The following is a 27,877-nucleotide window of genomic DNA, read 5'->3' as shown; positions in this document are numbered from 1 at the left end:
AAAGGTTTTATCATGCTTCATAAACATAGTTGACACAAAAATATATTGACCTTTTCTGTTTGCTTGTTTTGAAATATCCATACTCCTGTTAGTCTCATGGCTGATAAGCAAATTAGTTTGTTAGTTAGTTATTATAATTATGCTTAGTCGGTTTGCATGCACTACTTTCACAAAGGAGGGACATGCATTTGACATACCGGTACATACATATGTACAACACTGTGTTTTTGCATGATACCAGTTGAAAAAAATTACTTCACATGTACAATTTTAAAACATGATAAACATTGTATGCTGTTCAAAAGTTTTGTTTACAAACAAACCAATCAAAATTTAATTCAAAATTACAAAAAAAATATCCCAATCATGGTCCCGTATTATAAAACAGTTACCGTAGCGGTAAGTGCTCATTTGAGCGGTAAGTCTCAAAAGCAGCGGTAACTTTAAGATAAACGGTAAATATCCGTTGCATAAAAACTTACCGCTGGACTTGAGCGGTAAGTCTATAAAGATCAGCGGTAAGTCTATAAAGATCAGCGGTAACATTACCGCTACCCTCTGAGCTTGCGGTAACACTACCGTAACTATGGCTGCGTTACTGGCTGTGTTCCGACGTCGGGATATCGAAAGAGCGAGGAGGAGGGAGCGAATCTTCAGAGATCGCAGCCAGCCGTTGGAGTTGGGGGATGGTGACATTTTCCGGAAGTACCGGTTTACTAGGGATGGGTGTATGCATGTTATCAATTTGATTCGGCCCCTGTTGCAGCACGACACCCAACGGAATCAGGCACTTCCCCCAGAGCTGCAAGTTTTCATAGCTTTGAATTTTTATGCAACGGGGGCAGTGCTTGATTCCACGGCCACGATTCATGGCATCACCCGCTCAACAGCATCCAGGGTAATTCACCGTGTGTCAGTGACCCTCGGCACACTGAAACATGAGGTAAGTCAATACATTTTTCTTTAATAAAGCAAAGAGAAGACGAAAATACAGTCTGTCTAAAATTTGTATTTTGAATTTTCAATCAGCAAATTAATAAGACTAAGAGGATGAAAAATAACTCTATTTTTGTCATGCATGACATGCATATACTAAAAATACTATGCATTTTATAATGAACACATGGAAGACCTATTTCAGATAAATTTATATGTTTAATTAATCTTAGACGACCAAGCAATGACATGACATAGGTCTATGCAGCGGTCTGACAATTTAGTGGTTGCCATGGGACAGAGCCCGCGACTGTGGCGGCCGGGCGGGAGGCTGGGGCAGCGCTGGCGCGGTCGGTTAGTTGGCCGAGCCTAGCTGCCCGTCTACTACTGTCACTGCAGTCTCTGTGTAGTAGTCTGTAGACCTATAGTATCATTTTATTAGTGGTCATATAATCAAACAATAGCTACGTCTAATAAAGAATTCATAATAATAAAGACATCTTTATCCAAACTTCCTTCCCCAAGTTAGCGAGAGTGCAAGTGCTAGATGCTAGCGCTAGCGCTAGTATAATTACTATTTTGCACGTAGGTCTAGTCCTAGGTATATTGATTTGTGTAGAGTCGCCCATAAATTGGCGTGATATGATGCGAGCTTGATTGTATGAATCGTGTACCTATGACCCTTCATATAGGTATATATGTCAAAACAAATTTCTTACTGAATGATGATTGCATGATGAATGACTGTCATGACGAAAACAGCACCCTTTCTAATGCACAAAACGAGGAGTCTCTCATCACATTCACATGACCAGAGGCAGAGGCAAATGTTGCATGCACAAATAATACGTACTCTAAATTGAAACAGCTGAGCCCAGAGTATGGAAAGCTATATGCCAATCGATAGATATTTTAACGTCTTCAATTTCCAATTTCATCATTTCCTCTTTTTGCACAGATATCAAATAGACTTAATGATAAATTTATATGCGCATACACAGCAGTAAAAAATACAACATAATTAAACTACCATCACAAAAAAAAAACTCACAACAAAATGGTTTTAAAAAAATATAGTAAAACAATACTGCTATATATAATAAAGAAAATGATAATAATAATGATTGATGAAAAGACCACAAAAAAAAAAAAACACAACTGTCATGATTATATTAAGAGGAAGAACGTAGATTCAAACAAGATTCTCCCCGGAGAAGCATAAACTAATAAGTAAATAATAAATAACAGGAGAAAAGAGAGAGAGAGAGAGAGAGAGAGAGAGCTATATAGAGGCCCGGGAAGAGAGAGACGAGGGGTATAGAAAGAAAAGAGATCAGTTTTTAAGAATAGATAGTTATAGGAATAGTTAGTTGCATCACCATTAATAGCATAACTATGAATATGTTCATGAATTCGAGTACAGCCAAAGAAAACTTGCACTCTCTCTCATAATTTTTTTTTTAATCACTTCACAAACTTCTTCAGATATTTCACATACTTTTCTCAACACTTGATTGAAAGAAAGAAAGTTCATGTCCAATTCTCTGAATATTAAATGTATTCGTAGGAGATAAATATTTATTCATATAATTTACAATGTGATAAAGATTACATTTCTTGATATAACATCGTTTCTGTCTATAATAATAAATACTGGTGAATTTCAGCATAGCTGTATAAATATAATGACGATGAATAAAATATACGTCAAATTACATTTCAAAAGTTTGCACATGAATTAGACTTGTATTGTATACATAACATATGAAGATCTGCAACATGGAATTATTGATTTTTGTTTTCTTTCTGCATCTCCAATTCACACTTCAGATAATCAAGTTTCCAACGACAATGGAAGAAGTCAACAGAGGCCAAGTGGATTTCTTCAACATATCAGGCTTTCCCCAGGTCATAGGAGTGGTCGACGGAACACACATTAGACTAAATGGAGCTCCCTTGGGCCCTGGTGAGCACGTCTATATGAACAGAAAAGGATATTACTCCATCAACACCCAAATAATTTGTGATACCAATTACAAGATCATAAACATTTTGGCACGCTGGCCAGGCAGCACTCACGACAGCAGGATATTTCAGGTAAATCCATAATATTTTGATTCTAAAATTTCCTATGTAACCCACTTTTGTTTTTAATGCCTCCATGAAAACATATATTGACATTGAAATTGATGTCAAATGTTTGTTACAAATGCTACAAAATAATTGTGAAGCTAAGATCTTACAATTTTTAATAATTTTTCAAAATGTGTATATGCAAGAGAATGCAATAAATATCAAAGGTCAAGGGGCACCTATTCTACCATATTATGTTCATTCTTATAATGATTCTTCCTTTATACAGAACAGCAGAGTTGGACAGACTTTTGAAGATCTACAACAGCATGGTCTACTTCTTGGAGATTCGGGTTACGCTTTAAGACCATACCTGATGACACCAGTGCTAAATCCAAGGACTCCTGCAGAACAGGCTTACAATAGGTATGTACTACAAGAAACATTTCAATGCATATTTGTATCTACAATTAAAAAAGAAAGTGAATGAATGTATGCCATTTTAGACATCAAAGCAATACCATGATGTCAATTTGCCAATCACATCTCTTAATTAGCAGGATGAGTGTTCATGAATACCATTTGGCCCAGAAGAGCTACAGGTAAAAAAGAAAATTACTCATATATGTGACTTACTTCCTTTTGACAATGTATAGGTTAGATGTATAACACTGTAGTTAGATGTACATGTATTTTCATAGTCTAATAGACTTCCCAATAATTCTTTGTTTTTAATTTGTTATACTTCAATTCCTTTACTCTGCAGAGCACATGCCACAACGAGAGTGAGAATCGAACAAGTCAACGGCCAACTAAAGCACAAATTCAGGTGCTTACTGAATGGTATGCAAATGGCACCCAGAAGAGCGTGCAAGATCATCACTGCATGCGCCGTATTGCACAATGTGGCTAAAGATTTGAAGCAGCCTGATGAAGTAGACTTTGGTATTGAACAACATGAACACGAACCAGACAGGGACGACCACATTGTAGACAACGGCTTAGCCATCAGAAACACTATTATTGCCAATTATTTCCACTAGATTTTTATGATGAAGACTTCTATATACTGTAACCAAGAATCTTTTTCAACATTCACTGTCACTGACCTTATTGTTTATCTATATTTTATATCATTCAAACATACTTATTTTTAGGGTGGACTTCCCCTGCTTTAAAACACCATTTTGGGTCATCGATAAGTTGACACATAAATTCTTTTTATTACTGCACTATTTAGTTGTGACAATATTGTTGAAGTATACTTGTACTATATAACTCAAGTGGTAGTAATCTTCTGTTTGCATTGAGAATCTTAATCAATTCAGTACTGCATTCAACCGGGGGGGGGGGGGGGGGGGGGGGATTAATTGCTAAGGTAGCACCAAGCCAAAATTCAAATTTCACGGAATCGCCAGGCTAGGGCATGTTCTGCTGACCTGCCAATAGTCATATTGTTTTATAAATTTGTATATGAATGTGACATCATATTCAAGGCCCTCTTTCAATGAAGTGTGTAAGATATCCTTAAGATTGGCCTCATAACATTTTTATCTTTAGATTCAGTTAATTTACAGTATATATGGGAAGAGTATATCTCCTGAATTTGTAATTTGTTCTATTCAGAAGCAGGCCACATATTTAATCCAAACCTGACTGGGGAAGGGGGGGGGGGGGGAGTCCCGTGGAACGCTCATGCATAGTCAATTCATTTTTAATAACGACATATTCATATTGATTTCTAGGAAACCTAATTTCCTTAGTTCCAAAATGCACAATGATATAATCTTTTTGAATATTGAAAGGTAAAGTTATCATGAATAAGAACGAAATTAACATATCATTCTTACATAATAATTTATTGGCTCACTACAGCCATAATAGGTATGAAGTCAAATTTATGAGAAAATTGCAAAACAAAAAATTTGCAAAACAAACAAAAGTGACAATTTTAAACCTCTTTTTGATTACAAACAAATAATTCGAACAAGTGAACCGCACGCTTCATAAGTAATAACTTTTCCTCTTCTATCTCCAGAAGCCTTTCTTCATAACAGGTGATTGGCTTCTTGGTGTCTATGGCCGTGCTATCCCCTACTAGAACAGGCTGGCCTCTTGGTGGTCCGGCACTGCTGGCTGCACTAGTACTGGTCTGTGGGTCCCGGGCCGGCACAGATATGCCACCCACCATGCTGCTTACCATCATGGCCACAGCCATGGCATTTTCTGATGTCTGTATGCATATAACAATAAAGATTGCCTTGATTGAGTTTTAAAGAACTATAGAACCATACTGTCTAAATGTTGTTATTATTATTTTATTATTAAAATTCTGTGATAAAAAGAGAAACAATGTCGGTAAGGGTTTTATCTAATCATCAATATGTTTGAAAAAATGGTTAACACCCCCCTAAAAAAAATATTTTAAAAAATGTGAGAAAAAAAAATGGTTGTACCGTACACCATCAGTGAGGATTTTGTTTTTGTTAAACAAAAAAATTACCATATACCCGTATGGAAAATGCCTCACATAAAAATACATGCCACATTTGAATCTCATGTTCAATGGGATAAATTTTTCAAATAGAGTTAGGGGGGTAGGGTGGTCAACATAACATTGACACTTTGAAGGTCGTCAACTAAATTAAGTAATATAGTGGTAAGCATTTCAATACCATCTACAATTCAAGATAAACCCTGATTAGGCCTGGGTATTTTTGAAGTTCTCAGAGTTAGGGAAAGGGCTCCCCCGCCCCCTTCCCTGAGATTTCGGCCAGCGATGCAGACATATCGTGCAAAGTGTTGAGGAGGGGGGTGGGGGTACTTGTTTCCCCCCCCCCCCCCCCCTTGGCTCAGTTAGGGTTAAACCAAAGATGTACATATTCACAAGTCATATATATTTTTATGTTTGTTTGTACTCTCATACCCAGAGAGGGGGTCAATCAAATTCTACAAATTTTACCTGTGACATTTGGCTCGAAGGGAGAGCTAGGTATCCAGCCTCCTCTTCTGGCCCCAGAATGCCCTCCACACTCTCCTCCACCATTGCCTCCAGTACTGCCTCGTGCTTCTCATTATATTCCACTGGTGGTCCACCTCCTAATGATCCAAAGTCAAAGAAATAAATGTTAACTTCTTACCATAAATTTTACGAAATGTTAATATCGATCGTACAGTTAAAGAGAGATCTTGGATTAGGTCGTGATGGTTAATAATCTACACCAAATAAGTGTAAGTTGTGATTTGCGGTTTAGTGGTGGTTATTTTACCCGACTGCTAAAAAAGCACGAGTGCTTATTAGTAACCGACGACTTTAGGTCCTATCTAAGGGACCTTGGTAATGAGGAATAATGCCTTAATACCAAAGGACACTAGTGCACCGACGACATGGTTTCGAACCTAGGTCGTCGGATTATGAGACCACCAATCTACCAACCAAGTCTCCTGATAATAATAAACCCCTTTACTAATTCAATACTCTTCTTGACAGGCTACTCTAGAGTATTCTTTATTGAAATAGGATATACCATGCAAAACATGCTATCTTTTTAAAGATAAATAAAAATTAAAAAAGCCTAGCATTCAAACACTAGGCTGTTGTCCTAAGTCATGAATGTTGATATGATATATTAAAGATAATTTTTTAATGCATGTACAATTTATGATGACCTATGGTGGTACAGTAGATACTAATAGCAGATGGAATCCCACCATTTTAAAAACTTGTTTTTTTATTGCACAAATGCTTTCTTACTTTTTAACTTTTCCAAAGCACAGGTAACTATTGGTGATAAATTACATGTGGAAGGAGTATACAAAAAAGGTACCTTGTACAGTTTTATCTGTTACACAATAAAGACAGCTTAATTTACCTGTCTTGTTCTTTGCGTCCCGGTACTTTCGGGCCTTAGCCGCCATTTCATTCCAGGTAAGACGCAAGTCCTTTACTGTTCTACCTGGTTGGAGTCCCTGGGCCTCTAGGGATACGAGCCCTAGGGCCCATGCATCCTCTTTTCGTTTTTTGATCTACAAATTCAAGAACGAAAAGTACAATGTAAATTGGAACCTACTCAAGTTCTCTTTAATTATATGCAATAGATGGTTAACATATTAATTCACCCTTACTTATTTTGAAAGAATACTCTCATATGGTAGCATCCAACTGTCTCCAAAGACAGTGGACTGCATTCTGTCTTGGGCATCAGAAAAAATGAAAACCAAAACATCATTTTCGGTATACTTATTAGAAGAAAAGTTGAAAGAAGGAAAAATAAAAATAAGTTAGATAAAAAGACTCTTTATTCAAATTCGAAATCATAGTTATGTTCTGGAAATTTTAATACATAGATCTGCATTGGATTTTACAAACCTTTTCCACACAGTTCCCCGCTTTGCCGAACAAAGCTTGGCGGTTCTTTTTCACGTAGTCTGCCAGGCAGCGGACATCCCGACCTGTCAAATTCGGCCTGCGTTTCACCATTTCCTAGAATGAAGAAACAAAATTAAAAAACTAATGAGAAGCCAGAAAGATTGTTTAAAATGAGTTCTGTTAAATCAAATTTGACGGTATCAAACCCTTTTAAACACAAGATTGTTGTTCGGTTTTGTTACTCGATCAGTATAGGGCCTCGATCTATAGATTCATGCAGTAGACTATCTCAATATTTCTACTAGTATAGGTCCAAAACCTGCCAATTAAATTACCACTATTTAACTTTTAAATATAGACTAGACTCTACATGTAGTTAATGCATTTTACAATATATTATTATTATTATTATTATTATTATTATTATTATTATCAATAACTATTATTATTATTTATCAATTGAAAAATAAATTAAAGTTTAAGGAGTTTGCTTAGACTAGACCACTCAATACTCACAATAGACAATTACTAGGGCCTATAATACTAATAATAGTAAAAGATTTACTTTTTCAACCAATGTAGATCTATGTATGAGTAAAAGCTAGTCTATGCTATAGTTTACTACTTAATCATGTTAATATTATTGGGTTCTGTAAATCTACACTCGGTTTATAGACCTTACTCAGTCCGACTCTTGAGTCTGAGAAATAACCCCCCCCCCCCCCCCCGCAAACTTACATCAGGGGGGGGGGGGGCTTTTCCAACACCCTGCTTACATGTAGTCGATCTAGATTATAGTTTATACAGCTCAGTATATTGTTATATTTCATGCCCCTGTTAATCGCCGGCCCAATCGCCGGCCCAATTATCCCTCAGCTCTCACACTTGGCATGCACACACTGTGACACTAGACATATAGTCTAGGGTCTATACTATTTTAAATAGTATCTGATTATAGATCTACTACTAGTCTGAAGCTGAATAAAGTTGAAATTCTAATTGAGAGTCTATATAATTATAGACAAGAAATTTGAATGAAGTTGAAATTCTAATCGACTTGTCTTATCGAGAGTCTTAATTTTATCTAGAATCTAGATATTCTAATTGAGAGTCTGGTATTTTACATTTTTAGAATGATATTATGAGGTAATTGCAAGTTGTTTACCCTTAAACAACTTTAAATCATCGGGTATTGTAGATAAACGAATGTTCAAAACACCACCCAATCTAGTCATGCTAGTAGTCGAATGTCAGATTATGCCACCCAGCTCCTCCGGGGAGCTCAGTACTCTAGTCCCCGCTGGCTTCTGAAAGCACGTACGGCTGCGGAGACTGACGTAAACATTACAATTAAACCCCAGTACGATGGCAAATACTGTCTGAGTAAAGGCTGCAAATTTATTGCCAGTACTAATACATTTATCAATATGTATAGCAGAATGAATATACTCTTTCGATTAACACATAAAAATGATTAAAGTCAAGAAATACGTACGATTGACGATAATTGTAGATTAGCAGCAGCCGTCTTCGGTGTTTATCTCAGTGGCTATATCTAGCAGACGACGGGTATTGCGCATGCGCTTAAATTTCTGGCTCGTCCAAGAAGACCATTCGCGGGTTTTTCTTATATTAGTTAATATCGGTTTTATGCAACGGATATTAAGCTCCGATGGTAGTTACCATTGATGGTAACTACCATAATAGTATCTCGGGGAGTTACTATTATGGTAAGTCAAAAGTTTTATAATACGGGGCCCATGTCTTCATTTCTCCAAAATCTTTTGTTTTGTTGTTAAAAAGAGGGTTGAAAACACAAGGCATTTCATGCACTACACTATGTTATTGTTAATGAATTCTGCTCAACTTGCTAAAGATTAAAAACAAGAAACACAAATTAATTTCACAATCAACATGATAGATGTACACATGTTTCTTCCATGAACGATTAAAACCAACAGAGAATTATTGTTACCAAATATGATGCATTATTACAGTTAGAATTATATAATTCCATCAATTTCTATCGCATTGCTTAAGATATGAACAAGCAAATAGTTGAAGATGACGACACACAATGCTGCAAAACATCTCATCAGTAAATCTGAAAAGTAAAATGATGTAATTCATGCGGTTTGCAGGCTGTACTGACAAGCGATGCACACATCACAACAGATTCTCCAGCTTAAAGTAAGACCAAATGAAAGTGGTCAAAGCGCCAAGCAGTCCATGCAATTGAACAAAAACGTTCTGGGTTATGCCGTTAGTCTAGTTAATGCCAATGCAACTTGAATATACATGTATGACAGCAAACATACTACAAACCTCAGCCTAGCGAGAGCAAAAGGATGCATAGCGAAGCGGTTGCATCATCAACAACGCCAGCAGTACGCAGGAGTTATCGGCAGCAATGGTAGAATGGATGAGGGGTGGAATACATGGTAATATATGGATGTATGCAAGATTATAATATCATGAGCATAATGAATATATATCATATACATGTAAATGATGATGTAGAATACATGAAATTAAATATGTACATGTATAGTGAATGCCATCTAATTACCAGTGTTGTATTCAAGTTCGGCCTTGAGGCTATCTTTTAGTGGCTTATTTGGCCTAGCTCAGCCTTGGACCATATTTCACAGGTAAATTTACAAAGTCTATAAGAAGGTTCTAGACTTCAGCGGCTTCATATGACTGAAAACTGCTTGCTTCGACTACATCACTTATAATTACACACCCAAAGTGTTAAAAATTGGCTTATAACTTCCATTAAAGCTTTCAGATCAATTAATATTCCACCATCTTATCACAGGAAATTAGAATGAAGTGTCACAACTTATACGAAATTGCAAACCAGGCATTCACATCAGTCTCCATCCCCTATTATTGGTACATTTAAAGAATAATACCGAAATATACTAAGTTTTAACAGATTTGAGTGATGTAAAAGTACAAGATTTCCTTTTTACAATAACATTTCACAGTTGTATGGGAAATATAATTTGAATTTGAATTTGAATGTGCCAGAAAGTTTGAGTTAACAACTAACAAATCTATCTTTGAAGCATATGGGCACTATAATATGAATATGCACAAATTTTCTTTTTATCTTCACCTTAAATTAATTGTCTAGAAATGTAAACACTAATTGTAGTAACAAGATATTCATAGAGAGTATAGGGGTATATATACAGTATAACCTTTAAATATAGAAAGTAGAATATACAAAAGTGCAAAGAAGTTATTTCAAGCAAAATCTTTGATTAAATTGATGATACAAAATAGCTCTGATATACGGGCAGCTTATATTCCATGTATATATTTTGAAAATTCTTTGGGAAAAAAGAACAAGAAGAAGGAAAATAACAAAATAGAAGAAGGAGAAGAAAAAGAAGAAGAAGAAAAAGAAGAAAGAGAAAAAAAAGAAGAAAAAGAGAAAGTGAGAAAAGGAAGAAAGAGGAGAAAAAGAAGAAAAAATAAGAAAAAATAAGAAGAAAGGGTGATAGAAGAAAGAAAGAAAGAAGTATTCTGGAATAAAATATTTCCTGTCTCTATTTCTTTTCCTGGAGTAAATGTCCAGAAATGTGTTGTTCATACAGCTCAACATAAAAACAAAAACTATTCTCCTGGCAAAAATGAATATGATAACTATAATGAGACAAAATGACAAGTAAGAATGCTATGTTCATGGACACCAGTTACGAGTCTTACCTGCTTCTCAAGATCATCCATGTATGCATCATATATCTCCCATTGATTGGCAGTAGATGAGAAGTTAGCACGGGGTGGTGGCTCAGTCTGTGTTCCTCTTTCCTAAAAAACAATATGCAATAGGTCTAAAGTAAGCTTCTCAAGCTATCAGTGTTAAGAATTGAAAGGATGTACTAGCTCCCCCAAATAAAATGAATTTGATAAATTCCTTCCACACAGTGATTTGGTCTATACCAATGCAGTACATTGCAGGGTGACTTGGAAACTTGCTAAAAGGTAATCAAGATCAGGTTTTGGTGCTCATTTTTGGTTGACTGCACAAAATTCATGACATAATAGATATTATATACCTCACTTAAGAAATCCAGCCATCTGATTGGTCGAATTGCATTCATAAACTTCAACTGTTCCTGTAAAATTCTCGGTAACCATGCATAAAACATTTCAATATTTTTAATAACCATGGTTATTAAAAAAAGTTGGTCAGCCTCCATGGTTACCCCATAGGGTTACATGTTAAAAAATGGTTTGAGCGATGGAGGATGCCGTATGTGTGCGAAGGATTGGTCGGTAATTTCAATACAATTGAATCTCGATCGATCTTACCGACAATTTTATCTTGCATTGTTGACATGAAGACGAAAATAAACTTCCAAAAACAAAAAAACAACATCTGCCGATAGATCTTGATCTAAGTTCGTGCCAATATGCATTGCAAAAGTAAAAGAAGAGTCCGTATATGGAGCTTTTGCGAAGCATTCATCACACGCGAAGCCGGTTTCAATCTATTTTAATGTATATATTGGAGAAAACTGCCAAGCATGTTAACGGCGGGCCATAGCCGAGTGGTCTAAGCGTTGGTTTTCGGTATACCTCTTGTTGTACGCAAGGGTTCGAATCCCGTCTTCGACGAAAATGATAAATATTTTTCATTTTTCATTTTTTAGTCTATTTTTTTTTCGGCATATAAAAGTATTAATGACTGCTTCAATATTCGAGAAATAGTTGTTTTCATACGCTCTCGGGAAGGTTACAATTGGGCTATTCCCCTCGGCAAGCCTCGGGGAATAGCACAATTCTAACCTTCCCTTGAGCGTAATAAAACAACTATTTCTCTCAAAGCAGTCATTAATACTATACTATTTTGTGCTGGGGAAACAAAGGAAGAAGGTTTTAAAGGTAACGGCTCACTGGGGAAACAAAGGAACGGATTTCTGTTTTCCCCAACAACATTTTAAGTGGTCACTTGCCTCAGGCAGCCTTGGTACTGACATATGCAGTCAGTCCTTACATCTTCAAAGTCTTTTTAAAAAAAGTGTTAAGAAATGGCTTTTAAATAAAGCAAAACGCTTCTAATTAGATTCATATGTTTCTATATATCATTATTTCAAACTTGATAAGAAATATTGCAGCTTGCAGCCACCTACCCTGTATGGGTTGTTGTATGTCTGTGAGGCTCTCTCACTGAAGTTAAACTGATTGGTGAGTTTCTGATCAGACTTGGCCTCACCAGGAGCAGGGGTAGCCTCCTCATCCCTCTTCTCACCTTCCTTGGGCTGTATGGGGGAGGGGATGGAGAGGGAGACAGACAGAAACAGAGACAGAGAGACAGGTAAAGACAGAGACAAAATGAGACAGAGAAAGGGAGAGAGTATGTGTGCAAGAGAAAATAAAAACAGATAAATATTGAGAAAAGCAACATGAAGAGAACAAAAATAATAATTATTAGAGCTGGCTCAAACTCAACATGATTAAATATTACACAATATATAGTCAATCAATCATTCAAAAGCCTAACATAACAAACAATTGCTATAATATATGGCCACTGCCATTTTTATGTTGTAAAGATATTTCAAATACCGGTAGAGTATTTCAAACATAATAAAATAATGAAAATCTTTTATTCTCTCTACTTGATGAGTGGCAAGTAAAGAGATTAACAAGATTATAATTTTATTAATTAGTTCAACCAAAGTGTAAGCCAGTTGTATTTAGATGTAGATGGAATTATTTTGTACTATTTGGTTTTTTACTGGCATTGTTGTGCTTTTAACATATTGTATGAGAAACAATTGTTATTTCACTGAAACGGGACTCTGGCTATTCACTATCATAGATCTTTTTCTCCAGTTATGTTGAGGCAGCAGACAGTCGGAAATGTGTGAAGAATCTCTTGGCTTGATTGAGGAAGTTCACAGGAGTGGATGAAAGTTTGCAACCTAAATTTTAAGGTTTGTAGAAGCCTAATTACAGGCTACATGTGATCACCCCAACCAATGAAAGTTTTCTATACCAAACTTTTATGTTCAAATTCAAAGGACTTTGGTAATTTATATTTATCTTTTGAAAGAATGAGGGGAATGTCAACTTGATAATATATGCTGGATAAAAAAAAAAAAAGGAGAAGCAAACATAAATTGAAAAGATTGAGAGACATAAAAGTTGATCATGACAAAGGCAACAAAATATCACTCATGACAATTACAGGTAAATTCATTAATGACACCAACAATCATGCAAAATCAGAAAAGTGGTCAACAGAAAAAAAGTAAAAAACCATGCAAACAACAGATAACCAAAACCTGACCAAAGTGAGCCTTTTCAAGGTGTCACTACATGTACCTTGAAGTAATATCATTATGTACATGTAGGGAACAAAATCTTCTCAGCATGTTTCTTTATGAATAAGTTAACAGTTAATGTTCTGTATTACTTTTTATTCTTTGTAGACAGAAACTATCTAGGATATGTACACATATTTAGATTCATCAAAACATCAATTGCCATTTAGGATTTAGAGGAAAATATGGTGTTCAACTGCTCGATCAAGAAATTATCACTCTGTTGATGTTTTTATCAATGACCTGTGCATAGCCTCCTTAATCCATGCATTCAAGCATCAACTCTAAAGCAGCTAGAATAATGACTATGTCAGAGAGCAATATTTGGATGTGTGTTTCTGCATAGAGGCCGCAGCCGTGGGCATCCAACTGGCCATTCGGCCTGCATCTATAGTTTATACTAGTATCATATAATGGAATGATTGACATATGAATTGCATCTACTAGCCTCCTGGCCTGGCATACCCAATTTTAATCTTACATGCTTCATAGACATTCACTAACTTAATTGTCTTGGTAACCAAAATAGTCTACAATTTGGATAGAGTTCAATATCAAAGTATCCTGTAATAATGTAGTTTTAGGATCCCACATAAAAACACACCATGCACAGTTTCTACAAAGTAAAACTCACCTTTAAATTATGATATATTTACTCCTCCCCCCCCCCCCCCCCCCCTCCCCCATCACAAAAAAAAAAAATACATGTCCATAAAACAAAGTATTGTCAGAACTAGGGGGAAAAAAAATCAAAATCAAACCCAGACAATTCATCCATAAAATACAGCAAGAACTGGACGTGAAGAGCAAACAAGACTTACACATTAAAGTCTCGAACTTAAATTCCATGCATTTGTACTTTAAGCATGCAACACAGCAAAATTGTAAACAAAAACATTCAAGAGATTCACCAAGAAACAATTCTGGAAAATAAAACTAAATTCCAAAGAATCTAAAGAACATTGAAATATCTGACACTACATCAACATACCTCAGAACCTTCCTCTTGATTCTCACCCTTCAATAATGATAAAAGAGTTACTTTTAATTTGAGATCTCAACTTTGTTTGCTAATTACGGGAATATTTGAATATCATTCCATCCATATAATATCTGATTGCTTGCCCACAATCTTATTGAACCCTTCTTAGGAAACTAAAGCAGTAAACAAATTAGCAAAATATTCGCAAACCATTTGTTGATAGCTCAAAGACATTAAGGCATGAATATATGCTGGATTTTTTGTCTGTAAATATGCTTCAACAACACAAAATCATAAATCCATTGACTTAGCTACAGATAACGCATGTATGAATCATTGTATACCTCATACATAGATTGTCATTCACTGATTGGTCAAAACAATATCACATGACAAGGAGCATTTCGATCTATCAAGTATCATTGCGTCAGAGGGTTTGATAGCTACTATCAAACCCTGGGATAGGACTCCTATAACCCCTCAGCGACTTTTGCACACACACAGCGTACAAGATTTCAAATGCGCGCTCAAGCCATGCAATTTACTCTGGGTCCCTGTAAACATATACAATATAGATTGGATTTCCGTATGTTGGATTTCTTTTAACGTTGGATATTTGAAACTGTTTTAAGCTTCAAAATACTGTAAATATATTACTGTGATGAGCATTATAGACTCTTGATATTAGATTTATTTTCTAGACCTATTCATGAATCAATGAAAAGAATGAGGTATATTAAACAAATATGGACTGCTCTGTAATCGGATGATGGAGGAAATTATCACTCCCTCGGTTGTGTTAATACCGGCCCTTCTATCACCCCTCGGCTTCACCTTGGGGGTGATAGAAGGGCCGGTATGAACACCACCATGGGAGTGATAATTCCCACTATCATCCTCATGAGCAGTCAATATAGCTATCACTCTATACATCATTTTTCAGATTAATATGATTTTTTATATTTTTATTTATTTACTTACTTATCTAAAAAAAAAAAAATCTTTCTTGGAATGTAGAGAATTAGATCTCTATTATGTAAACTAAGTTGTCCCCATTTCACATTCTTTTTAGAGAGCTGCTTTGTAGTTATGCATTTTCCCAGCGCAAAATATAACCATGCAAAATATCACTTCTGGGTAATAGGTAGGGGGGGGCACTGAGGGGGTGGTAAGACATATTTACCTCTTCTGTTTTCTGCTCTCCATCTTCCTCTTTCTTCTCCTCTCCAACTTCACTGATAGCCTGGTCACTGATTGCTGGAAAGGCAAAAAGAAAGCAGTTTGAAGTCAGTAACAAATTTATACGTTATATTCATAGCATATCATTAGCGAAGGTTTCCTGACAAGTTAAAAAGTTCCTGGTTGCATCTACATAGATCCATAATAAACTTTGTCTGGGATTATCTATCATAAACCAGATACAAATGTATAAAATGTATTTCTTACTATAAAGAAATGTCAAAATGTATTTCTTGATTTTAAACATTTACAGTTGCAAACTTGCAGCTTAAAAATATTGCAAAATCACAAGTAGCATTGTGATTTGATGCAACAGTACCAAATAAATGCAACAGGTCAATAAACTTCACAAAGATCAAATTAAAAGACTCTTTATCACTATTTACCTGTTATAGCCAGCATTACAATGGAAACCAAGCACTGTATTCATGCAACGTGCCAATGATCATCGTTCATGCAACACTATTAGCAAAATGTTATCAAGCAAATGCTTCATACATCATGAAAAAGCATTTCAATTCAATTAAAAAAAGAACTGTAGAGGTATGTTGCAATAAAATAGCACTTTGTTTCGCAATTGAACAAAAAGAGGATAATTATGGCAGAGCCCTTTGAAATATAAGCTAGTGAAAATGATATTTGGACAAGGAGAGTGATATGTTTATTGTGAATTTACTTGGGTATGGGTACAATACAACTACATGTACACCGATGAAAGAACATCTTTCATTAATTCTATTTAGACAGGTTTATTAATCAACAAACAAAATTGTGTCGCATGATTAACAGAAAAAGTGAGAAAAAAATGAACATGTATTATGAAGAAGTGTTATGCATAATACTTGATATTGACATTATCATCTGACAGATATATAATGAAGTGTAATGCATACTCCAAACGTGGTCACTGTATGTCACTGTATTTATTAAAAGGGAAGGGTAACCACCTTTTTCAGACACTAACCATAGAATGATGACAAATCATAAAATTGGTAAAAGAGTACAGCACATTCTTCTTATTATAATGAAAATGCATTTATAACAGGGTTATAGGATACTTGCTTATAAATAGAAATAATATTGAATAAATTCTTGAAAAAATCTAGTAAAATTACAAAATTGATGCGTTGGACATGCAACAACCAGCAAGTTGATCTGCTGCTGGCAGTACCACTAGTTTTCAATTTTATAAATTTGGTGAAGTTGAAAGACTGGAATCCATATTTTTGCAATTAGTTTGGGGTGGGAAAAATATTCTGCATACCCCATTCCAATCTCTCAGAATTTAAACTTTAACTTAATCACTTGAATGATATTTGAGATGGATATTTTTTCTTTTTAATAATTTTATTTAATAAAGTGACTATGAAAGCATCTTTATCCCCAATGTGAACGATGTGAAATACATACATGTACATAGAGATAAATACGTAAAGCACTCAATACATGGAGCATGAGGAGTGTGTACAACTATTCCAGTATACATGTAGGTACATGTAGAATATATGTTCATTACCTGTTCTTTGGTCATAAATAAATATATGTGTAAATAATTCAGTTGCAAAAGGCCTTTAGGGTGAAAGTAATTGTGACCGAACATGAATCAAGATGTTTGCATTATATAGGCACAGATTATATAACATACAGGAAATGATGATGGTAAACTTGCATTACACAAATGAACAAACAAACTACTATTAATTTTCATTATTCATCACTTCAACTTTGTCAGGTACCCCTTGCAAAATGTCATACAACCATATATATACTCTTATAAATGGCATTTTGGGGCAAGAGGGCCGTTTTCCAGGGGCTGCCTCACAAGTTTACATAGCGACATAATAAATATGCATAAGTTACAGCAAGAGAAAGAGTAAACAAAAATGCTGTAATGAATATAAGCAGCCATGGGTTCCAGCGTATACATTGTACATGTATAATAGATTGTTAATGTATGCAAGACCTACCGGCGCCACTCCACCGTTTGAAGAAAAGACCAACTTTGTGTTAGAAGAGGATAAATGGAAGAGCAAAAGAGTTAGAAAAACACTCCTAAAGATGAAAAGATTATTCGACACCTACTTCACAATCACCTAAAAGAGCCTTCTAATCATATGAAATGTTGAATTACAACTACAATACACATAGTCTAGACTGAATAGGAAAAAAAATATCCTAAGCTTTCTCGCGACCATTTTAATTGAAGGTCATTCAACAGACATGTATATACTTCAGGTGTTAGTAACTGTAAGACATGGTCACCGTTTTCCTTGAATCAGCAAATTTGTCTGTCGATTGAAGTAAATGTTAGTACATAAAACCTCGGACCACATGTATATCCCATTGGTCACTGTTAAAAATTAGTGCAGTAAACTTCAGTTAATCATCCTTTAATTAGCAGACAATTTTCTCTTCATGAAAGTTCACTTTAAAAGTGTCTCTGTAGGCTATTAATGATAATGGAATCCTGAATTGGTAATGTTCTGTTGCAGGAAAATTACTCATAAGAGACTACCACCTACATACTCTATTGCCAGTAGTTTGGCAAATTGCAGAATTATAATACTTGCAGAAAATTAATAATCTAAAATAGTATAGGACCGCATATACACTTTTCCCTCTGGTATTGATATAAGACAAACCTAGACTATGCAGTGCAGCAATATTTTGCTATGTGTAAATATCCAGGGACTATAATTTCTACTTTCTAAACATACAAGTTGACATGCACAGTCCTTAATTTATACAGAATTTATGACATATACATGTACTCCTGCTACAATTACTCTGCAGCCAATTTCCAAATTCATATTTTCAACCATGGACCCAAAACTCTACCTAACCCTGTATCTTATACAGAGCCCATAGCAATTTTCACTAGGGCAAATGTCGGGTCGCAAGAATATTGACTGCCAGCTAATCATGAATTGAAAATGAATAGATGAATGTTACACATTTCAAACTCCAGGAATATCTGTCTATTAGTTCTGTATAAAGGTCCATTCGCATGTGAAGCAGTATGTAAACAACAGCCGTTTCTTTTTACTTGTACAGGAATAGATGAATTGAAAGTTGGGGATATTGTCTGCATAGAACAAAGCCCATAAGGTGTAGTCCCTTCTATGTGGGTAATGATATACAGAAATGTGAGGGGGGGGGGGCTACAATTGTGTCACTTTATTTTGCTGCTGCAGGTTTTTAAAAAAAATATTTTGTTAATTAATTAAGGCAGTTACCCGCATCACGTGGGAACGAGCCTACTGGCTAGTAATTTAGCTACCACTCTTCAATTTTTGTGCTAAAAATGCCTGGTATTTTACCTTCAGAAGCACCATGTCTCTGTTGTTGTCTCCTAGCTTCATCCGAGTCTTTGTGGATCATGTTACCATCCAGTGAGAAATGGATGGCTAGTTGGTCAACATGGGATGTCTGCTTGAAAGAATTATCCTGCAATACAAACAAGCAAAATATTAAGTGCACCAATCACTAAAACATGTTTCATCCCTTTCACCAAAAGTCTTTTGGTGATCCATGTTGCTATACTGTAGTCCGACTCTGCATGAGTTCCAAATATTTCTACAAATTTCTACAAAGAGATATTGCAAGTGAAATGCATCAAACCAAAACGTCTTGTTGAGTAGACTATTTAACGCACGAGTACGCACTCGCATAGTATTGTAAGCTCAAAGAACCAAAGTCCAACTTGGGTTTCGTGCAAGCCTTACCACATGCATAAACAACTGCAATGATGTCTTAGAGACACAAGTGTATGATTTTGTTATTATTATTCTTTTAAATATTTTTGTTAAACTATTGTTCCTCATTTTGTTTAACAGGGCCTCATGGAAGAGCACCATTATTGGTGATAATGAGCCACCCTGTCTAAATATCAGAAATAAATCAATAGGAGGCGCGATAGCTCAGTCGGTAGAGCATGTCTCGTAATCCGGTGACCTGGGTTAGAAACCAAGATGATATAGTGTCCTTTGGTAAGGTATTAATCCTCACTACCAGGTCCCTCGGAGAGGACCTAAAGCTGTCGGCCATCTGGTTGTTTACTTACAAGCATTTACGCTTTCTTAGAAGTCAGGTAAAATAACCAACTATCAACAAGTCATGAATAAATCAATCAATCAATCATCAATAGTTATTTTGGGTTCATGCATGCAGTACGTGCCATTTTACCAAATTGAGAAATCTGACTAACCTTGAAGCTGTATCTGACAATATTCTGTGGAGCATGAGGATTGTTGGCTGTAAGAATTCTGGTGAATTCTTCCTTCAGCTCCTGTTTTAGATCAAATTAAGAAGAGAAAACATGAGGCATGAACAAATCAATGGTCATAATATCGTCTATACTTTCAGTAAAATCACCAACTTTGATAAACTTGTGCCTTGAGGTATAATTTTTGACGTATCAATTATTTTGAATGTTACACAAATAACATTAGTGCTGTGGCACACTGTTTGATGCGCGCCATATGAATAAAATCTCAGCATAACAATAAATGTGTCTGTCCCTACATGTAACATGAATCTAAAAATACATCTAAAAATCCATTCAGAGAATACATCTGTATCTCTTGCTACTTAAGAATTTGTACATTTCAACCCAGAAGTTACAGTCATCAGCCTTTAAATGCAAACAAGGTTAAATTTTACTTAGACTTTACTTGGGTTGATGTACTTGGATGAGGAGTTCCTCACCAATAGAAACAGATGATGCTACATGTATGTTTCAAAAACTATTTTTGCATTTTCCAGCACTTTAACCACTTGTTGAAATGTTTGTACATCTCTCATGCAGTATGTCTTGCAGTTGGAAAATGATGGTTGAGACAGGGTTTTGGATCAACCTAAACAATCCATAGTTAAACTTACCACTTCATTTAACTCCAGCTGATCATCAGGCTTTATCAAAGACTTTGTCTGTGGAGAGATGGAGACAAAAATAAGAAGAAATAAAAATTAAAGGAATACAATGTATATATCATGACAAACACTATGAGACTGTATATATCCACATTATGAAGGAGAGATTAATAAATACTACATCAAGACTGTATACTGTTTTCAACATCAATTTTAACACCAGCCCCCCCCCCCCCCCTCCCCAACAAAACAAATCAAAAATATATATAACTTTACAGGTATATATTTTAAAAAATAACTAAAAGAGAAGGGGGGGGGAGGGTACAAGCAACAATCTCACTTTCAATTGTCGTAATTATACAACAGAAGAAAATAAACCATTATAGCATCACTACAGAAAAGCTGAGACCCTATTCATAATAATTTTAATCATACAAAAAAACACATCAAATCATAATTGTGGATTGTGGATAAGTTTTGACAAAAACGCTATAAAAAAAAACAAACATGAAAGTACAAAAAAGGGGCGTTTTCTTCCACTAAAAAAAAAGAAGAAACTTACCTGCATCCACTCCTCACCTCCATGTTCTCCAGCCTCTGTGGCATCATCATCATCCTGAGAGGGCATAAAGATGATACATGTGAAATAATCATTATAATAATACCACTCATCAACAGTCAATCTGTTATGGATGTTAACACACAAGTTCTGTGATCATATAAATCATCTAAAAAGTAAAAGAAATCATCAAAAATCAATTGATGAAATATTCAACATGCTGAAATGAACATACAACATACATAAACACTTAAATTTTGAAAAGAAAGTCAACTTGTGACAGCTTTGCATTAAGAGAGAGATTACAATGAAAGGTAGAAAGGTGCTTGCAACAGTACCATGCACACAGTTAGCCTTGCTAAAATTGATGTGTCACTTTTAAAATTAATCTCAAATAGTAATTATTCTATATTACAAAAAACAACACAACCCAAACTATGAATCGTTTTTTTTTTAATATCATACTAGCCAATGAGTATTAGACACAGAATTATATCCTTCATTCCTTTGATGGCCAAAAATATCTAAAGGATCATGTGGTTCACACTATCTAATACCTATTCCACTGCTTGGACCGTTTCTGTGTCAAGCTAGGGCCTGATCAGCTCAAAAAATAACATTCCCTCAACGCTATACAACAGAGACAGTCATTTCATTCTTACCCTTGAAAACAATCAGTCGAAAGTGCCAGTTCCCCCAAAATCTTTGGGGAGGGAAAGTAAACCCGCTCATATGCTGTTCAAAACACATCTCTCCTCCCCTTTGTCTATATGTCTGTCTCTCTCTCTCTCTTTCCCTCTCTATCTCTCTCTCTCTCTATCTCTCTTACATATCTTAAGACACTCACCTTCTTGCCTTTGACTGGTGCTCTAGCTTTATTAACCTTCAGGGTACTAGCTCCACCTGCTTGGCTTCCGCCTTGGGTGGACCCCTGTAAGATAAAAAAGAATATCAAGTGAAAAAATTAAATAGTCTAGAGAGTATAGATCTAGAGTTTAAATGGAAAAAATGAAATAGTCTAAATGGAGAAAATTACTTTTAAAAGCAAGAAATGGACGTCACACTGCACGTAGAACTTTAGCTTACAATTAACACATGCGCAGATCGTTCATCTGATCTCAGCCTCATTTTTATAAGTTGGCATGGGCCATTCAGATTGGCTATCGCTGTTCTGCATTCACTCAATGCTATTAGATATTTGTGCGACGAGCAAGCTTGCGATTTTTGTTTTTTTCGATACCAAAATTATGATATTTCAGTCAAACCCTCTTTTTGTTATGATTTTTTCACATAAGTATTTCACTTAAGTTTAAGTTTTACTTACCGGTACCTATTTTTAAAGTTTAAACAATTCTCATTTTCACCATATTTAAGGTACAAACTGGAAATTTATTCTGAGATGTCGTTGATTTTTCTATTTTATGTGTTTGCAATGCCGTGTGTGCGTCAGTTATGTAAAGTGCGTCACCTCTTTAAAGCAGGACGTGTCAAAATCTTGTGGTGCGACGTAATATTCAGGACTGTCAACACTCCCGCGACCACTCTCATTCTCCCGTCGTCCCACCAGCTCGAAGCGGGAGATTCCCGCCACCACACCCTTCCTCCTGCTCTCCCGCAATCTCCCGGTTTAAGAAAAATCTCCCACCAGACGTGTAAAATGCACCAGCGTACTCGTATCGTATGGATTTTTTTTGCTCAACGGAAGTGAGTACTTCAAGTTTTTTGTTTTTTTTGTTTTTACTCAACACCCCCCTTCCCTGTTGAGCCAAAAAAAAATTGCATACGATCTCCCTCGAACTCGAAGCAGTTCCCCAAAGTTGACAGCCCTGAATATTACGTATTGACTTTGCCATTGAACTTAGTTGCACGCTAAAATAAGTAGGCCCTCTCTCACTTAAATTCGAAGCCACTCGAGCAGATCGGCCAATGAGAGCGAGTAGATCTACACCACTCAATGCGCAAACTTCTACGTACTAACGTAGTACGTGCACTGAATTGAACCCTGCACCCATTTCAAAGTTAACATCCATTTCAAATTCAAGCTAGCCTTGAGCCCTTACTCTAGACTAGGCCTAGATCTAGATCTAGTTATAAAATAATTAATACTTATGTGGGGTGTGGTTTATGGCCTGGGTGCCGAGACAAGCCATAGGCATAGCCATAGCGATTATGTCGAAATGTTATGCCGGAGGTACGAGGTTGCCAAGATCAGACTCTTTCTCCAGCTCCAGCTCCAGGCAAGGCGAGAAGCCTTCGCGCTAACAACGGCGGCTGCCCGTGCTGTGCATTGGCAATGGCATGGCTGCTGACGCAAAAGTGGTCATATCAAACGAAGTTTCAATCTTTCTCGTACATATAAATATTTGTAAATAAAAGTTAAGAAAACAATGAATACATTACCCCTTTGGTCTTTATTGATTTTACCGGCATTCCTCTCTAGGCAATAGTTAGAGATTGCTAAATATTCGGAATATTGATCACACAACGACTTCAGTGACTACGGAAGCCGTCTGTTGTTAAGGTAACTGAGCATGCGCTCTCGCTAATTTCTTGTAGCAATTAGTAGTCTAAAATGCAGACTTCTAATAGTTCCTTGCATGCACCGCGGCGCGTGGTGTGGGAAATGGACGGGTTCAGGCGCGTACACAGGGGGGGGGGGGGGGGGGGGGGGGGGGGGGGGGGGGGGGAGGGGGAGGGGGGTAACCCCCCCTTTGGTATTTTTTGTGTGTAAACCCCCCCATAACCCCCCTAAACCCCCCCCTTGGGATTTTTTTTGTGTGTGTCCTCTTACCACCCCCCCCCCCCCCCCGCTTATTCAGCGGTCGGCTGAGTCGTTGCGATTTTTTTTTGGGACAAAAAAAAAAAAAAAAGTGACCTCTTACCCCCCCCCCCCCCCCCCCCCCGCTTATTCGGCGGCTGGCTGAGTCGTTGCGAAATTTTCGACCCGATTTATAAATGTTAACCCCCCCCCCCCCCCCCCCCCCCCCCCCCCTTGAAAAAATCCTGCGTACGCGCCTGGATGGGTTTATGATATCCCTGCTGAGATATTTAATTCACCAAAGAAAATCGAAAAACAAAAAAGCTACTGGGCGAACATCAGATTTCTCGATGGCCCACGATAAATACATGCAATACTTAAAGCCCCACTGTCCTTCTTGTAGCTAGTTGCTCATTATGACTTCCCCAATCGGTGCCTGTTGGTGCCTCTTTTTCTTATGTTAGTTGAGAGCTGAGTTAATGAGATAGCCACCTGTCAGTGACCTCGCTGTTTGGTCTAATCCCTTCTGGCCCAGTAGTTTTGACGGTCTTTAAAAGAACATTATGAAACACAATGGTCAGCAGGTGTGCGAAAACTTAATTTTGAAGAACAATAATTTATGGATAAGTCACTACATCAAACGGCCGGAGTTCCTTTAACACCCTGAGAATTTCTTTTTCATTAACGGTAATACAAAGTTTTGGGAATTTTTGAAAATTGGGTGGAGAGTGAATTTTTACAATTTTGATGACCCTGTGGATGTATTATAAGCACTAAAAAAACTGACCCCTAACACACTTCTGTTTTCGAGAAAAATTGAATATAAAAATTTACCGGTGCTCCCGGTAAATTTCGATAAATTTCAAATAGCGCCTACGGCCGTACAATGGTAGCTGCGACCGTGAAAATTTCAGAATATGTAGTTGTGATATATAATTTCCAAACGGGAATAGCTAATCAGTCGATTTTAGTCAAGAAACATTGTTTCATAGCTAAATTGAAATCTTGACCTTGAGAGGGAGCTATACAACATAAAGAGTTTATTATTTATAATTTCATAACTTTAGACTCGATTTCAACCGGGACAACGATCAATGAATATTGTAGGAACGCATATGCTTCCAGTATGTTAATTTGAACCAAATTCATGAACCGATACCAAAACTTTGTAATACCTTTAAGCCTTCAATCCCATCCTCCCTTTTATTTGTATTTAATTATTATTGTTATTAGTTTGCATACTGTGTTTATCAGGTTTTTTTTTTTATTTATGTCGTATCTATTTTTAATTATACACCAGAAATTGGTCTGGCACTACATGACGTACAGTTGCCCCCCCCCCCCCCTCCCCCCACAAAAAAAAAGAAATAAAAAGGAAAAGGAAAGGGTGGTGATATTAACTACTATGTATCTACTGGCTCTACTATACCTCAGGCAGTGGCGGATCCAGAAATTTTTTACCAGGGGGGGGGGGGGCACAAAATCGCGTGGGGTGAAATATATGAAAAACGATGGAGCGAAGCGACAGAGCGAGCCATCAGCGTCAAGGGATCGGGGTGACCCAGCGGGGGTAGGTCTGGGAGGGGGTCAAAAAAACCTCCAAGAATAGGGATCGTTTGCAACTTGAGAACCACAATTTGCGCATTAATGTCCACCAGTATTTCCTGGAGATAAAAAACGAGGCCTACCAATTGGTTAGAAGTTAGAGAAAAGTGATCTGTCACGTCGCAAGGTGTTGCTTCGTTGCTGCACAATGCACAAAGCCGGTTGTTTGGTACTTCACCAGAAATTATCTCGAGTGTATAAACTGCGTTGCTATCAGGGGCAACGCTAGACCTTTTTGTTGGGGGGGGGGGCGTGTAGAGGCAACTGATTACCGACAGAACTAGCCACCAATTACCGATAAATATATGAATGCCAATGTCCCAATGTCTACAAATTTAACCCTATAAACCCGGGGCCAGGAATTAACTTATTTTTCAGTATCCCTCTCCCGCGCAAAGCGCAGAAGCTCTGACACTTCATTAAATCATTAGAGAAAGAAGCCGATTCGTTCTACCGTTCCCGACTCTTAATTCTTGTTTCGCCGCTCCCGCGCGAAGCGCAGAAGTTTTGACGTTTCATTCAATTATTAGAGAAAGAAGACGATTCCTTGTCTGAATTCAGTTTTCCCCTCCAGCGCGAAAGCTTTGACGTTTCATTAAATTATTAGAGAAAGAAGACGATTCGTTAAACCGTTCTCTACTATTAATCCTTGTCTGAATTCCTTTTTCCCCTCCAGCGCGGAAGCTTTGACGTTTTATTAAATTATTAGAGAAAGAAGACGATTCGTTGTACTGTTTCGGACTCTTAATCCTTGTCTGAATTCACTTCCCCCCCCCCCCTCCCGCGCGGAAACTTTAACGTATTTTTTAATTATTACTTTTAAACCCTTGTCTGAATTCAGCTCCCCCCCCCCCCGCGTGGAAGCTTGAACGTTTCATTTATTTATACTCTTAATCCTTGTCTGAGCTCAGTACCCATCCCCCCCCCCTCCTGTGCGAAGCGCGGAAGCTTTGACGTTTCATTAAATTATTAGAGAAAGAAGACGATGTGTCACAAAAATTCTCTTTCCCGCCTTTTTCCCTCTCTTTTTTTTTTTGTGGTCTGGCAAAAAGGAGGGACGGAAGGAGTCAGCCTCCCTCGCCCCTTTCCTGGTAAAAAAAATCACTTTCTTTCTTTTCCCTTCTCATTATTCTCCTTCCCCCCCCCCCCCCCCCCTTTCTCTACTCCGTCTTTCCCTCCTTTTTTCTCCTCTTTCTTCTTTTTCTCCTTTACCCTTTTCTTCTTCTTTCTCTCTTCCCTTTTCTGTCTTTTCTCCCTCCTTTTTCTTTTCCCCCTTCTCCCTCCCCCTTTTTTTACCGGGGGGAGGGGGGGGGCATGTGCCCCCTTGAATCTCCATGGATCCAGGGGGCCTGGGCCCCCTCCCCTGCCCCCAAGTTTTTGTTGATGTTGTTGGGGTGTTGTGATGTGATGTGATATGACATTATATGAGTAAGGGATCGTTAGAGTCTTTCCAAAATGTGAGGAATGGATGTTAATGAAATAGGCCCCCACTTATGTGCAAAGGAATGACATGAGCCAGTATCCAATACAGTGGGACAGTCCCGGACTGTATACCCATAATAAAAAATCTAGTCCGAATAGGTCATTTTCATAATGCAACCAAATTTAATGCATATGTCTTTGTGAAGTACAAATTATTCCATTCACCTGTTACAAATAACTGAATTTCAATACGAGGTAGTCAGAATGCATATTGCATACATCTCATTTCGCTAGGAAGGGCAAACCATAATGTTTGTCCTACCAAGCAACACATTATGTATGCAATTCGAATTCTGACAATTGAAGAAAGAAAAAAAGATAAAAAAAAGTTAATAATCCTTCTAGACCTTAGCAAATTAAATACAAGTTAATATCAATGGAAAGATGAATGATCGTGGAGTACAAATTTAAACAAATAAAACACATTTTCCATTTCATTATTGCACGGAAGTTAAAACCTAATTTTCAGTTCCCCCTCCAAATTATGGGTCAACAGGGGTCAAATTTGCCTCAGTTTACAGTGGCGACATAAGGCCTAAAAAAAAAGATGTTGTATTGCCCTTTAGGTGCCAAAACATGGGTCGGTCGGTCGGTCAGTCGGTCAGATTTTTTTTTTCTTTTCTCTCTCTGTCTTTTGGCTGATATTTCTCAATTTTGA

At 36.9% G+C, this 27,877-nt stretch overlaps 3 protein-coding genes across 6 annotated transcripts in view; 1 reads left to right on the top strand and 2 right to left on the bottom strand.

Moving 5' to 3' along the window:
- Nucleotides 1–23,906, bottom strand: part of LOC100893413 (dynein intermediate chain 2, ciliary) — a 31,110-nt gene extending 7,204 nt beyond the window's left edge. For 2 of the 4 annotated variants that reach the window (XR_004062556.1, XM_030977457.1), the window contains exons 1-11: nt 23,775–23,906; nt 22,222–22,305; nt 21,378–21,431; nt 20,825–20,872; nt 20,151–20,231; nt 19,264–19,390; nt 15,888–15,961; nt 14,714–14,740; nt 12,526–12,654; nt 11,099–11,200; nt 9,704–9,709 (exon numbers count right to left, since the gene is read on the bottom strand). Coding sequence is in view for 3 of the 4 variants with exons in the window: in XM_030977457.1 (XP_030833317.1) it covers nt 9,704–9,709; nt 11,099–11,200; nt 12,526–12,654; nt 14,714–14,740; nt 15,888–15,961; nt 19,264–19,390; nt 20,151–20,231; nt 20,825–20,872; nt 21,378–21,431; nt 22,222–22,305; nt 23,775–23,804 (762 nt within the window). In the remaining variant the exon portion in view is untranslated. The remainder of the gene's footprint in view (nt 1–9,703; nt 9,710–11,098; nt 11,201–12,525; nt 12,655–14,713; nt 14,741–15,887; nt 15,962–19,263; nt 19,391–20,150; nt 20,232–20,824; nt 20,873–21,377; nt 21,432–22,221; nt 22,306–23,774) is intronic. The other 2 variants (XM_030977458.1, XM_030977460.1) reach the window with 2 other exon arrangements.
- On the top strand, nt 370–4,197 carry LOC105440961 (putative nuclease HARBI1). Its single transcript, XM_030977461.1, has 4 exons — nt 370–943; nt 2,767–3,033; nt 3,299–3,435; nt 3,776–4,197. Exons 1-4 carry the CDS (start codon nt 587–589, stop codon nt 4,050–4,052), a joined length of 1,038 nt encoding a protein of 345 aa, XP_030833321.1. The 5' UTR covers nt 370–586; the 3' UTR covers nt 4,053–4,197.
- LOC115920790 lies at nt 4,358–9,143 on the bottom strand. The gene is made up of 5 exons (XM_030977462.1): nt 8,874–9,143; nt 7,379–7,492; nt 6,882–7,035; nt 5,972–6,108; nt 4,358–5,242 (listed from the first exon to the last, which is right to left on the bottom strand). The coding sequence occupies exons 2-5, from the start codon at nt 7,487–7,489 to the stop codon at nt 4,961–4,963; spliced, it is 684 nt and encodes a 227-aa protein (XP_030833322.1). The 5' UTR covers nt 7,490–7,492; nt 8,874–9,143; the 3' UTR covers nt 4,358–4,960.
- Nucleotides 23,907–27,877: the final 3,971 nt, after the last annotated feature.

The sequence above is a fragment of the Strongylocentrotus purpuratus genome, unplaced genomic scaffold (genome assembly GCF_000002235.5).
Source record: "Strongylocentrotus purpuratus isolate Spur 01 unplaced genomic scaffold, Spur_5.0 spur5_scaffold_9, whole genome shotgun sequence".
Classification (NCBI taxonomy): Eukaryota; Metazoa; Echinodermata; class Echinoidea; order Camarodonta; family Strongylocentrotidae; genus Strongylocentrotus; species Strongylocentrotus purpuratus.
Note: the sequence above shows the minus strand (reverse complement) of the source record. Positions and strands in the feature narration are given on the sequence as shown.

Excerpts from the sequence above, each read along its gene's own strand:
- LOC105440961 (XM_030977461.1), top strand. The coding sequence starts at position 587 with ATGGCTGCGTTACTGGCTGTGTTCCGACGTCGGGATATCGAAAGAGCG. Across the intron at positions 944-2,766 it reads TCGGCACACTGAAACATGAG|ATAATCAAGTTTCCAACGAC; the intron begins GTAAGTCAATAC and ends TTCACACTTCAG. Across the intron at positions 3,436-3,775 it reads GCAGAACAGGCTTACAATAG|AGCACATGCCACAACGAGAG; the intron begins GTATGTACTACA and ends TTTACTCTGCAG.
- LOC115920790 (XM_030977462.1), bottom strand. The coding sequence starts at position 7,489 with ATGGTGAAACGCAGGCCGAATTTGACAGGTCGGGATGTCCGCTGCCTG. Across the intron at positions 7,036-7,378 it reads CGGGGAACTGTGTGGAAAAG|ATCAAAAAACGAAAAGAGGA; the intron begins GTTTGTAAAATC and ends TTGAATTTGTAG. Across the intron at positions 5,243-5,971 it reads CTTCGAGCCAAATGTCACAG|ACATCAGAAAATGCCATGGC; the intron begins GTAAAATTTGTA and ends ATATGCATACAG.